The 13,917-nt window shown below is 36.4% G+C and overlaps 1 protein-coding gene across 2 annotated transcripts in view; it reads left to right on the plus strand.

Moving 5' to 3' along the window:
• The window catches only part of Kcnt2 (potassium sodium-activated channel subfamily T member 2), a 328,896-nt gene that overhangs the window by 125,642 nt on the left and 189,337 nt on the right, over positions 1-13,917 (plus strand). For both annotated transcript variants that reach the window (XM_051147516.1, XM_051147517.1), the window contains exon 8: positions 5,146-5,240. In XM_051147516.1, coding sequence (XP_051003473.1) covers positions 5,146-5,240 — 95 coding nt within the window. The remainder of the gene's footprint in view (positions 1-5,145; positions 5,241-13,917) is intronic.

Here is a 13,917-nt window from a genome sequence, read left to right on the forward strand (position 1 = left end):
CCTTAGTTTTCATGGCTCAAGGATGTCTTTTTTTCTGCTACTAATTGTTAATAATTTCAAGTTTCATGAGAGCGTAGCCTTTATTAGGCTCTCTTACAGTGATCAGTCCCTCACTGGTGATCATTCTTACAGATTTGAATTGTGTTGAGCTGACGGCAGATATTATGAAGAGGGTTGAGATGGAGAAAGATGCCCAAAATCCCACAGCTGTGCTGTGGTCACTTTCTACACGAAAGGCTGCTATATTTTGGAAAGAATCGTTTATACCTATGCCATGAAAGTGTTCACCACAGTTTTCAATACATTCAAGCAAAACATAAGGCATTCACCCATTAGTCATTCACTGTTCAAATTCTAATGTGGGCTTCAAATAAAGCACTTTGCTGTGTCGAATATCTGATGAAAAGCAATTTTAAGGAAGGAAAGATTTATTTGGTTTAATGTTCCAAGGAACACAGTACATCACAACAGGGAGTGCTTTGAAGGAGTAACATGGAGTGCCAATCACATCCTGTTTTGGAGTCAGGAAGCAGACAGTGGGCAGGAAGTGGGTCATTAAAATCTCAAGGTTCACAGTAGAGCTGCAAGTACTAGAGTTTTCATAGCCTTCCTAAACATGCCACCTGCTGAGCACCAAGTGTTCAAACACATGAGCCTTTGGGGACATTCTATATTCAAACTAGAGCGTTCTGTCTTTAGGCCACATAGGCTCATGGCCTCCTAAGGCAAAGCGTATTTGTTTCTATTTCAAAGACGCCATTTGTTACAGTTCCAACACTGCACAAAGTCCAAACTCTCTTCTGAACTCCAAGGCAATTTCTCAGCTATGAGCCCCTAAAAACATTTAGATACTTCTAATATACAGTATCAGGCTAACTATTTCTATATACAAAGGGTTATGGCCATAGCAAAGAAGTATTTACTAAAGTAAGACCTAACCTAGCCGGGAAAATGTGAAATTCTGAAGTTTTGTGTCCAACACCTGAGGCTTGTGTTGTAATCAACTCAGTTTAAATAATAGTCCGGATATTAAAGGCTACAATCTGTAGCACGTATAACCTTTCTCCTCTCTCTTAGGCTGGTCATTTCACACCTCCAGGCTTTTTTGGTGGACCTCCTAGGGTCAGGCCATTTCTTAGCATCCCAGTTCTCCCTTGCAATATAGACTTCACCATTACAAGTTTATGCAGTGGCCGCTCATGACCTCATTGCCAGGACTCCATTCCTGCCATGCATTTCCTGGCCTTGGTGGCTCTTTAAAACTAGGGTTTGTGATAATGTGACCCTCAAGTCTTGCATCTGTCATGCTTGCAAAACCAGCACTGTTTGATGAAGTTGCCAAGTTCTGCCTCCTCCAAGCTGGGAAAGCAGCTGCTTTGTGTGCTGATGCCGGGGGTGGGGGGTGGGGTGGGGGGGTGGGGGGGGGGGGGTGGGGGGTGGGGTGGGGGGGTGGGGGGTGGCGGGGGGGAACCCTTGGTTGCTCTTTATGGCACTAATCTGTTTAGCAATTGCAGCTGCCTTTCAGCAGCCTAGCTTTCAACTTTTAAGTTCATTTATTTCGCAATCAAATGACACATTAGAAAAAAAATACATTGTCCTGCTCCAGTTGTTGCTCTTTCTCAATGAAACCTGTACAGGAATAGTCAATAGAAACATGGTCACAGTCTGTATATTATCCTGTCTTACGCTTTCCTATGCTAAAACACATTGGTCTATTAATTTAAAATTCAGCCTCATTAAAGTTATCAAGGGGTAGACAGCATCCTTCTAGATATGCTTTCAGAATGCCTCACCAATGGCCTCCTGCTCTTTTCTCTATAGAGTTCTTTTTTAATTAATTTTTTATCACTTCATTCATATTACATTTCAATAGTTATCCCATCCCTTGTATCCTCACATTCTTCCCTCCCTCCTACTTTCTCCCTACTCCCCTCCCCTATGTCTGTGACTGAGGAGGACCTCCTCCTCCTGTATATGCTCATAGGGTATCAAGTCTCTTCTTGGTAGTCTGCTATCCTTCCTCTGAGTGCCACCAGGCCTCCTCTATAGAGTTCTTGTACCCCTCTGAAGTCTTGTGAGTTCAGCCTCTGTTCTTCCGCATTGCCATCTGGAAATCCCTTTGAGTTCTGCTTACATCTTATAAACACTCTGGCCCAGAACTTAAAGATGCCCACACTATGTTTGTAAGCTAGTACAAAGGCATAATATCTACACTATTTTTTTTTTATCACAGTAACAAACCAATTTCTGAGTACTCATTTTGTTTTCTTGTTTCTTTTGTTGTTACTATGAACAAACATCTGTTATAAAGCAGACTAACTGATGACACGGTTTATTCGGCTTAGAGTTTCAGAAGCTATACCATACTGGTGGACAAGCTATGATTGGTCACCTTGGTTTTGTAGTCAGTACACAGGGAGTGAGCTGGAAAAGGGTTTGAGCTGTAAGTCTCACGGTGCCCAGTGTTTGATTTCTTCAGCAAGGATCCAAATTCTAAGGATTCCACTACAGAGCTGGTCAGGTGGATTAGTGGGTGAAGACACCCACCACCGAGCTTGGCAACTTGAGTTCTGTCCACAGGGTGGAAGGAGAGATGGGACTCCTGCAAGCTCTCCCCCCACTTCACTCAAGAGCCATGATATTAACATGCACTTATAGAGGGGCCATTGCATTCACATGCACACTTACACATAAACATATACCCTTAGCAGACATAAGATATGAAATCTAATTATAACAATAAGGTTTCCACAATTTTTGAAATCACTGTACCTGCTAGAGACCAAATCTTGAAACACAAGCCTCTCTGCAATACTGAATACTGGCCATGCTAATGGACATTGGATTTGGTATCTCTGGTAAAGTTTTCATCTTTAAAAAATAATTCAGTTTCACATGTTCTCTGAAAATGAAGTGTAATCACACAAACACACACATATGATGTGTAGGATTTTATATCAGGTGTGTGTAAGGTTTAATGATATTGATTGTATTTCATGGAAAATTACACTTGTTAGTATTAATGCTTGTTTTTCTTTTTAATGACATTTAAGCAGACATTATGTCAAAAGCTCTGGCCATAGAATTATTAGAATAACATCTGAATATTTACGTCAGAGTGTTTCTAAATGCTTATGTGAAGTAAGCCCAGGATTCTGAGGAAATCACATGGCCAATGAGAGAAAAGGGTGCGGGAACATGGCCTGTGGAGTGGCTCCTGCTGTCTTCTCGACCGAAGAATAACAGTTTGACTAAACAAGTTGCTAATAAAAAATTGCACCCAGAATCAAATAAATCTTTGTAAATTGCTATGTAATGAGCAGTTGGCAATAAGATAACCTCTTGAAGAGAGGAAGTATTAGTCAGTATTTGAGAAAAATAGTCTGTTTACAATATTAGCTTAGGGTTCTTAGGCCACTGTAGTTCTGTACTTTGTTTGCTTCTTGGGCTCTTGCTGGATGTTGAGATTTCTATTCCATTTCTGACCATTAGACCCTCTGCTTTAAGATTCTAAAGAACCAGAGATGAAACTATGGCCAGTAAACATAATTATTTGTTTTTGTAACAGTCTTGTCTTAATGGACTACAGAAAACCGCAGTTATGAACTGAGATCATTTTATTATGGACACTCATTTTCTCATGCTTCCCCGATTATAAGAAGGATAAAATCAGTTCTTAAAAATGTGAGATTCACAGAAAGTTGTGAAAAATATTTTTAAAATTATGCCAAATGAATTTAATAGTTTTCATTATTTCCATACTTTAATAATTTATTGCATGTATATAATTCATATGTGAAATTACCTAATTCAAATTTTTTATTTGAAATTGATAAGTAGTCCATAAATTGCTTTGTTATTAAATATTTCACTTTAACAACATTTACTCAATGTTTCTAATACTATTATTTAGCCTCTTCATTTGAACTATTTTTATATTGCATACTTTATTTTAATAGTGATAAATATCCATTTTATATAAATAATACAATTTTACAATAAACATAGCATATAACAATTAGTGTTCATCATTTACAATTTTTAAGTGATTAAATCTGGAACTTTTTTTTAGTAACTATTTATTTTATGAAAGCATAGAATAAAAATGTGATCTCTATTACTAGGTTACCTTTCAAAACTTATATTGCCTGGGGAGTACTGCATGTGTCTGTTCAACATATACACTGCAATTTGTATTTATTTTAATATTAACACTATCAAAATCAACCCTAGTCTTTTTTTAATAGAAGAATGTTTTCTTTCCTATATTGGAGGCTGCTCTACTTCATGTCACTGTTCATTAGTGAGTTTTATCTGTAGTCCTAGTTTCCTTTAACTGCTCCCTTCATTGATACACATCTGCCCTGAAATTCTGCATTTGTTTTCTTCTCTGAGAAACCACTGGAGGAGGTTTGGTTCTATTTTTTCTTTTTTTTTTCTTTCTTTTCTTTCTTTTAGTCTTTGTCTTTTAGACAGCTTTTTGCTATAAAGCTCTACCCGGGTTTGAACTCACAATTTCCCTTTCTTAGGCTCTTGGGTACTGAGCATACAGCCTGCACTATTACTCAGGGCTTGGTGTATCAGGAAATAATAACCGAAAGATGTATTTTGTTTTCTGTAATGGAAGTCAGCTGAAATTTAGTGCTTCATTGGTTTCCCCATACTCTATCTTTTTAAAAAACATATTTTATTAATTTATTCATATTACATGTAAATTGTTATCCCATTCCTTGTATCCTCCCATTCCTCCCTCCCTCCTGCTTTTCTCCTACTCCCCTCCCCTATGACTGTGACTGAGGGGGACCTCCTCCCCCTGTATATGCTCATAGGGTATCAAGTCTCTTCTTGGTAGCCTGCTATCCTTCCTCTGAGTGCTACCAGGCCTCCCCATCCAGGGGACATGGTCAAATATCGGAGACCAGAAATCATGTGAAAGTCAGTCCCCAGCAGCCATTAAAGGCTAGTCTCACAGCCATACTCTATCTTTGTAATATGAATTTTATCATAAGACATGTCCAGATCCATGCAAAATGAAAATATACCACTAAATTCATTTAAATATACATATTATATACACAGTGCATATTTGATATTTAATCTCATGTATATCAAAATTTATAATATGCTTCTTCTCTATTATTCTAGAATGATCTTCATAGAGCCATTCAGCGTACACAGTCTGCAATGTTTAATCAAGTATTGATTTTGATATCTACATTACTATGCCTTATCTTCACTTGGTAAGACCGTATATAGCACCCTTCCTATTAGTTTGTTTTTCAGTTTTTTTTGTGGAAAATATATTATAAATTGATTTCATCCATATTTGGCTATTATATGCTCACTGCAATGCATAAAAAGTCACCTACAGGATGAAATGAATTATTTCTTTAGTTTTACAGACAAAGTTTCATGTGACTTTGAGATTTACTGTCACTCTGATATTGTCTCAAATGCTGTCAACAGCCAAGTCACCAAGATTTGGCCTGCATGCTGTGGTTGTTAAAAACCTTTTTTTTTTCCCTTCAAATCTTTGGCATGAAGGCAGAGTGACTCTGTGTTTTCTTCAGATCATTTAATACCTTTCACTCCTCACACAGACCTCTGTGTCTGAACAAGGTTTTAGTGGGGAACCTGAGGAATGCAGTGGCAGCCTTTCCTGGAAGGTCAATGTGAGGCCAGGCGCTTTGCTTTATTATGGCCTACGGTACTTTTCTCGTTTGGAAGTCATACTTAACAGAGTGTTCCAGTGTGAAATGATATGCTATGTGTTTGGCTTCATGTATATCTTTTGCAAGAAAAAAAAGTCAGAAAATGAGTGGAATAGTGTTTGCTTTACGGAAGTTTGAGATTTTGCTTGTACTTAACTGTAGCCTTTTGGGTTACTTAGAATGAGAAAAAGCTAATTTGGATATAGGAACAATCAATCTGTACATACACTGCTACATCGGCTGGATAAAGCATTACTATAGATGTACGTTTGCAAGCATGGGTATATATATATATATATATATATCAACATTCTACATGGTTAATACTAAATTGAATTTAAACATGTCTATTGCATACTTTAAAAGGAACATTTTTTTTGTGCATAATGTTTTATCCTTTTACAAACAGTGTTTATGATTTACCTGATAATTATCTAACTGTATAAATACAATGTTAAAAAATAATTCCATTAAACAGTACTGAAAACTCTAGTATATTAAGTAATTTCTGGTGCAATGTCACTAAACATCCCTAATTGAAAAATAATCGTATTATTTCAAAAAGAAATTTTTACCTAAAGGAACTTACAAAATTAAACCCTTTGTGTGTAAATATTAATTTTCTAATGTTAGACAATTACTGAATAATAAAATTAATAGTTTTAGGCATAATATGAAATGAATTTATTAAAGATATGTTTGTGTCTGGGGATTGACGCTCAGTTGTACTGCAGTCGTGACTGCTTTATGAAGATAAAGATAAACATACAGCTTTGGGCTCTGTAGAAGAATATCTACTACTATCGACTATCTTGTCATGTTATAATTCCTTTTGAATACTGAGTCCAGGAATACATATTGTTCTTCTTACCTGATTTATTAATCTATAACTGATGTATAGTTTGGATTGGGGGGGTAGTCCAGTGCTTAAGGAAACTGCTGTATCACTACCTGCTCTCAACTAACCTGGCAAACTCAAAACCATCAGTGACTCTAGTTCCTTGGAATCCATCACCTTCTTCTTGTCTCCAGGGACACTATATACACATGGTCTATGTAAACACATTCAAGCAAACAGTCATAAGCCCAACTCATTTGGAGGTGTGTGTGTGTGTGTCTGTGTCTGTGTGTGTGTGTGTGTGTGTGTGTGTGTGTGTGTGTGTGTGTGTGTTTCTCTTCCATTTTGTATTACAGAACACAGCTTTAAAGCAGAAATTTTACTACATTTGTTATAATTGAACCTAGAAGATTCAGGAAGATGCACTTGCTATATTCTTAATGAAACAAACCTAAAATTACCTGTTTTAGGAAGCATCTCTCTAGCTCTAAAACACATGTAGGCATCACAATTATTAACATTACAAAGCTCTATTATTAAGCATCTGTCTATGAGGGACACATGCTCAGTGCCAAACAGAAATAAGCATTAAGTTGCTGACCCATTCTTCCCAGAAAATTTGCTGAAGTGTTTTTCCTGTCATTGTGCTGGAATTGGACTCATCTGTCCACATTCTGGCTCCCTACCCCTCTTCATCAGTAATGCTGGCTTCGGAGACAGCTGGCCATTTCGATTCATCCTGCATCTTGGTAACAAAGCAGTTGTAAACTGGTACATCCGGGAATCAACTGCATGACTTTAGCTCAATTATCAATAAATTCTAACCAGTAATAAGTACTATAGTTGATAATGCATTTGCCGTTTCTAATTTTACAGAGATAGGCTTATTTTGCAAGTCATTTGCCACGAACTTTTTTTTAATCATATGCATATTTACACATTTCTTATTCCGTCGAGCAGCAACACAAAGATCGACACAAATGAATATTTTTCTGGTTTTAGTTCAATGTGAAAAATTCAATATTCTTTCTGTCTTTCGTCCGTAAGAACAATCCATTTATTTCTAAGTATGTCCTAGCTTTAAATTGTGTTTACACGATTAGTTCAATAGCACTTGGCCTTTTCTCGTGCACATATTGATCTTGTTTTAGCGATGTGTTCTTAAGTTCCTGAGCTCTGCTGGTTTGCTTGTTGAATAAGCACTTGGGAAGTGAACTGGCAGAGCCTGAGTACCGTAGTCTAAACATATGTTACAAGAGGCCTGGTTGCCATCATTAGATAGGCTTACTTCTTATATTTCATTTTCGATCCTTCATGCCATAATCAATTCTTAAAGTATATTTGTGTATAAAAGTAGCTATCCACTCCCAGGATTATGTTGTGCTAGAAAAATATAGAAAAATTTATCCCACTTAAAATTTCTGTACGTAGCAATGCAGATTTCAGGTACCTAATGTTCCATGTTAGAAAAGTTCACAAGTGTATATGACAATATTACAACAAAATGTTGTAACTATAAAACATAGCTTTGAACTGAAATCGGAATTCAAAATGCATCACTTTTGAAATGTGATGACAGTGAATTATTATTCCCAAACAAGTACTAAGAATAGTAGCTAACAGGCCAAGTTTTAAACTTGTTTCCAAATTTTCCTGAATATTATATATAGTAGTTACCTGTTTCCTTTTTTATGCTTTATTCATAAAGACATATTACATCAGAAATTTTAGATGAAAAAAAAAAAAAAAGAAATACATCATAATTCAGGCATTTCCTGAAAGAAGTGTGCTACAGCATGTTAAGTGCTCCCTGATTGTGGACTGGGCTAAGTCTTCTGGAGGAAGTAACTTATGCAACTTGTGGGAGTGAATCTAGGCTGCCAACCTTCCTGGCCAGGAGCTCCGCTCCTGAGGAAGAGGTGTAATGAAGCAGTAAGAGTTATATGGCTTCCAAGTAACTCTTCAGTGTTTTTCTCCTCATAAACATGAAGTTCCAGATAAGTCATATCTGATTCTTACTTTTGTCTCCACATAATTTCAGAATTTCCGTCTTGAGAATTTCCCAGTTTTCTGAATTTGTGGAAACAGAACAGTGTAATGAAATCTTTCAACTCTTTTGTTAAACTCACACACACACACACACACACACAAAGGAAACTCTCAAAAAATTAAAAAAAAACTGATTAAATGCTAGAAAAATGGCTAGTGACTATATTTCAACCTATTTTCTTCCTATACTCACATAGAATGTTTTGATTTTCTTTTATGTTATTCTCTAGAAATTCCCTTTTCCTTCCTTCTAATCTAAGACTTGAGGCGCTCTTAACTCCTACTTTCTTACTTAGCTTGAAATAGAGCGAAAGCATGCTTGTGACTGGGAGGTACTGTGAAGCAATGCGGTGAGTTCTGATGAGCTGAAAAGCAGGGATTATTATCTCTAGATTTGGGGGTCATGTGTGGTGTAACTAACTAACTATCCTTCTACTGCATAGCTAGTGTCTAAAAGAGGGAGAGACTTCGTCAGCAATGGAAACAGGCTTTCTTGTATTTAAACAAGTTTCCCAATAAAAATGTAAAATCCTAACATCTCAAATTATCTTCTGTTCCATGGGAATATTAGGTGTTAGCGGAAACTCTGCAGGAAATGAAAAATGATGACTTGAAACCATTTAATTGGCATTCGCTCAACAAATACCAAAGTGCAATTTGTGGGCTGATTTGAATGCTAATGCCTGAATTACAGTCATGGAATCAAAGTGCTAGATGCTTTCATTGCAGAATGCCAGTGCTTAATTAAGTTTTCCAGTAACTGTGCACAGCGATGGGATTCATGGGGAGTGCATGGATATTTAAGCTTATTTATTTCTGCCATGCAACTCTTTTTCCCCCCTGAAATCACTCGTTGTACAAATTGACATTTACTAGGTGGTGAAAACGTTTACAATCTTGATATATCCTTTTATTGAAAGTAATGTTTTCTTTATCAGTCATTCCAAAGCTTAAAGTGGCTTGTACTATTAAACACACAGTTAGCATCTAGAGGAAGTATGCTTTGAAAAGCACAGAGTGAAGGGCTTGGCAAGGAATGTGCTTTTGTTATTGTGTATAAGGCCTATAAGGAAGCAAATCACTTGTGGTTCTCCAGATTGTTATTGTTATTGTTAAGTGAGAGGTTTTTTTTTTTTTTTTTTGAATTGTGCAATGCTGAATTTATTTTGTATAGATGTGTGCTAAAGTTAACACTAATGTTTTATAGAGATGCAAGTTTCATAGCAGATTATCAACCAGATTTAATATTAACCATTAGATTCTTTTGAGTTGTCTTAAAAATTGAAACACATTTTATCTTAACAAGCTATTTTACCTAACAATGCAGCATTTTAAAATGTGTCTGCAGTTCAGTAAATTCTCTAAAAGTTTGTTTGTATTATGCCTGTATGAATGTTTCAGTATCCACAGATTTTTTTACTGTTTTCTAATGCTGCTTTTCTTTTTTATGAGGATTGATGATATCCATATATATTTAGTTTTTAGATAGCAATAAAAGTTTATAGAACAATACTTGGCCAGGTTTGCCTCAAATGCAGTATCAAATTGAAATGGGAATGAAGTGATGTATCATATCAGGCTTTGTTTACTCCTATATTATCATACATATTCCCTTGAATGGCAAGTTCTAGGGCCAGAATTCTGAATCTCGTCCTTAGCATCACTGAGAGCCTGGTTTGTCATTGTTGTGAGCAGAACCATGTGCGATCAATAGGAACCTGGTTGCTGTCGCACCTGTAAGCTAGAAGAGCAAATGTAATCTTTCTTGGGTGAGGACAGGCTGTGCACTGAGTTATGACAACTGCTGGCTACAAATAGCATTGCAGTCCACATATTTCTCTGTTCTTGTTCAGACTATTCTCACTTTATTCATGGACCATGTGCATTTCCACCATGTTGTTTCTATTACCATAATGACGACAAAGAACAGCTTTCTTTGTGAGCTCTAAGGTGTGCTCGGCTTTTGGTACAATGGCAAAAAACACCAAGTATTCAGAGTTATTCGGTCTTTGATTCATAATGTGCTTATTCTTTAGTCAATCCAGTGACTAATGCAATAATATTTAGACACTTTGCTGTAGTTTAAGATTTGCATTGTGTAATGAGAACCCTGTCACAATATGATGATTCTTGGGTGAATTACTAAAGTATCAATTATCATAGAGAACACTCTTGCAAAAATTATCATGTGTTTATAATAATAATAATTATTATTATTGTTATTATTATTTTGTTTAAGAATACTTGTTTTTAGTAGAAATTGTTATGAATATAAGGTGTGGAATTTCACCTGCTTTATTTTTAGGCAGTCAGAAGAAAGTATGAAATAAATGCATTTTGAACTGATACTGAATTCAGAGGTTAGAAGTAAAGAGTGTTTGTTTTGAAGATAGTTTCTATTTTTAGTCAGACATGAGTTGATAATTTAATTTTCTCCCTACAAATGGTTTCAGCAAACTTTTATTTAGATCATGATATGTGTCCTTACGCATAGATGCTTATGCTTATACATATATTCACTTTTATAGTGTCTCCTAATAGAAATGTTCAGTTTTGCCTATTCCCCTCTCTTAGACCTCTGGCAACAGCCTATTAAGTGTCATCAGGATAGCCTGTATCCCCTTCCTCTGTGTGCCCACTAGGCCATCTTGCTAAGGGGCGGTGACCAAATCAAGGGCACCTGAGTGCATGTCAGAGGTTCAGCAGCAGTCCAACCCCCCACCACAGCTGCCATGTGGAGAATTGGGAGTCCAATGGCTACATGGGAACAGGGGGTCTTGGTTCCATGCAGGCAGTGCATTGTTGAATTGATGCTATCTAGAAACCGATATACTCCTCATTAATGGCGACACAAAGAGATGGGGAAGTAGATTGCTTTAATAGATTCCCATCTTCAATATTACAGATAAGGATGAGTAGAAAGGTAAATGACAATCAAATCATAAATACAGAAGTTCACTCTATCATTTTTGAGTAAGAGCTATATTTAAAATGAAATAAAGGGCTGGAGAGTTGGCTCAGTGGTTAAGAGCACTGTCTGCTTCCCAAAGGTCCCGGGTTTCAATTCCCAGCACCCACATGGCAGCTCACAACTGTCTGTAACTCCAAGATCTGAAACCCTCACACCAAAGCACATAAATTAAAAAAAATTAAATAAAAATATTTTTTAAAATGGAATAAATATTAAGGGGAGTGTGAGATACACTTGTAGATGTTTTGGTGCAAATGGTTGTAAAGTTTGACATTTGAGGGCCATCTTTGTAGGTGGATTTTCTGTGATATTACTGTGGGTCAAATACCCAATATATTGGAGAAGAAAAGAGCATTCAATAAAAGGTTCTAAAAAAGTTTAAGAGGCCAGATTGTTGCACTCAGTATCTGTCCAGGCAAACATGGATAACCATGAAGTTTTCTCTCTCCAATGGGAAGAACTGGCTGCAAAATCATTGGACATTATCAAAGAACAAAATTGAAAATGTGAGCTGAAGTCACTTCTAGGTTAAGGGGATTGAAGTTAAATGGGAAAGTTGGAAGCACCATGGCTGCTGTCTTATTTCCCTTTTCTGTTGCTGTGATAAAATACTCTGATAAAAGCAACTTAAATACGAATGGATGTGCTCGTCTTGGAGATTGAGGTTTTAGTCTCTCAATGGAAGGAAGACACAGTAGCATGTATGTAGGACAGCCAGTTACACTGTATGAGAGTCAAGAAGTTGACAGTGTTGAACAAGTTCTGCTGTTTTTCCCTTCTTCTATTTATACAGTCCAGTGTATAATGTTGACGTTGTTAAAAGGGAATGAGTCTTTCCACCACAGACATGCTCAGAGGTCCTCTTCCAGTGGTCCTAGACTCTGAAAAATGTTACCCTAACCATCACATTTGCCAACTTACAGAAGACCAAAGATCCATATGACGACTGAGTTTGAATATCTTGTGAGTCTGAAGATACCCGTAGCTGCTGCTTGCACTAGCCAAAATAACTCCTCAATCGGCAATGAGCAGGATGCTCAGACATGTCTACACACACACACACACACACACACACACACACCCTTCTTTTTTCTAAATCGTCAGTACTTAGTGTTTCTATAATGTTCTACAATGTTCCCATACTTATAGAACCTAAAATAAAATGGCAAGGGTTTGGAGGTGAGGCTTAGTTACAGACCTAGTTTGCAAGATATAAAGGGATGTGAAATTCTGCTATTAAATGACATCAAACAATAATGTTAGATTGTTAGATCTGTCATATGTAGAAATAGAGAGGATACGAAAGAGTCAGAGTTCATTTAAAAAAACTAGACATGCAATATAAAGCTTTGAGTAAAAAGTGCACTTTTAAAATTTGATGGCAACCAAGCTAGGGAAATGAAACTATTATGGCTAATTATCACTTTTTTTCATATAATGTGGGTCATTAGTTCTAAGTTTGATCTTGGGATTCATCTCATAAGCAATTTAGGACTTCAAATAATGTGGTAGTAGTTGGGGGGATGACATTACCATGATGTGGAGAGTTTGAAGTGGCCTTCTTCAGTATTGTCCTGGCTGGAAGCCCAACTGAAGGATGAAACCAAATCATTATGAATAATGCGAGCCTTACAGAGACCTACTTATAGTCTGTGAGACCTTACATCCAGATGATTGGTGAGGGCAATGGCCTGTGTGATTAGTTATCTATGAATTAAGACTCCTGAACATTGAAACTAAGTTATCTTATCAAACGTAGAAGATGGGAAACAGAAACCCAGGAAAGTACTATACCTAACCAAAAACAAAAAACAAAAAAACAAAACCAAAAAAAACCCAAAAAAACAAAAAACCAAGAAAACTTTTTTTGTGAGTGTTCAAAATCTACAATATATGAAAAGGGCAGTTTCTGAGAATAAATAAAGGCAAAAAAAACCCCAATAATGTAAAAGAAGATACAAAAATAATAAAAATGTTTAAACACTGCAATAAGATGGGACGTCCCTTTGATCCCCACAAATTTAAAGACACTAAGCTTTTTTTTTTTTTTTGCTATAAAAAGGAGACTATCTGATAGTGAGAATAAAATAAGATCAATGATTTTATAAGAATTTAAGATTTATTAAAATCTTAAAACATGTTCGAAGGAGAACATGAAAACCCAAACTAAAAGGCAGGACTAAAGGCAATTTACATTCATTCATTTTAAATATACTTTATGTTTTTTCTGTCTGTAGAATGGCAAAAATAAATAAAATGATAGTGAGAAACAATGAAGTGTTAATGAATGCAAAGCCAAGATAAGCTTTGAGGCAGGTCGCTCTTCTAGGTAGGGGGCATTCAGGGAA

This window comes from Acomys russatus, chromosome 6, assembly GCF_903995435.1.
Source record: "Acomys russatus chromosome 6, mAcoRus1.1, whole genome shotgun sequence".
Classification (NCBI taxonomy): Eukaryota; Metazoa; Chordata; class Mammalia; order Rodentia; family Muridae; genus Acomys; species Acomys russatus.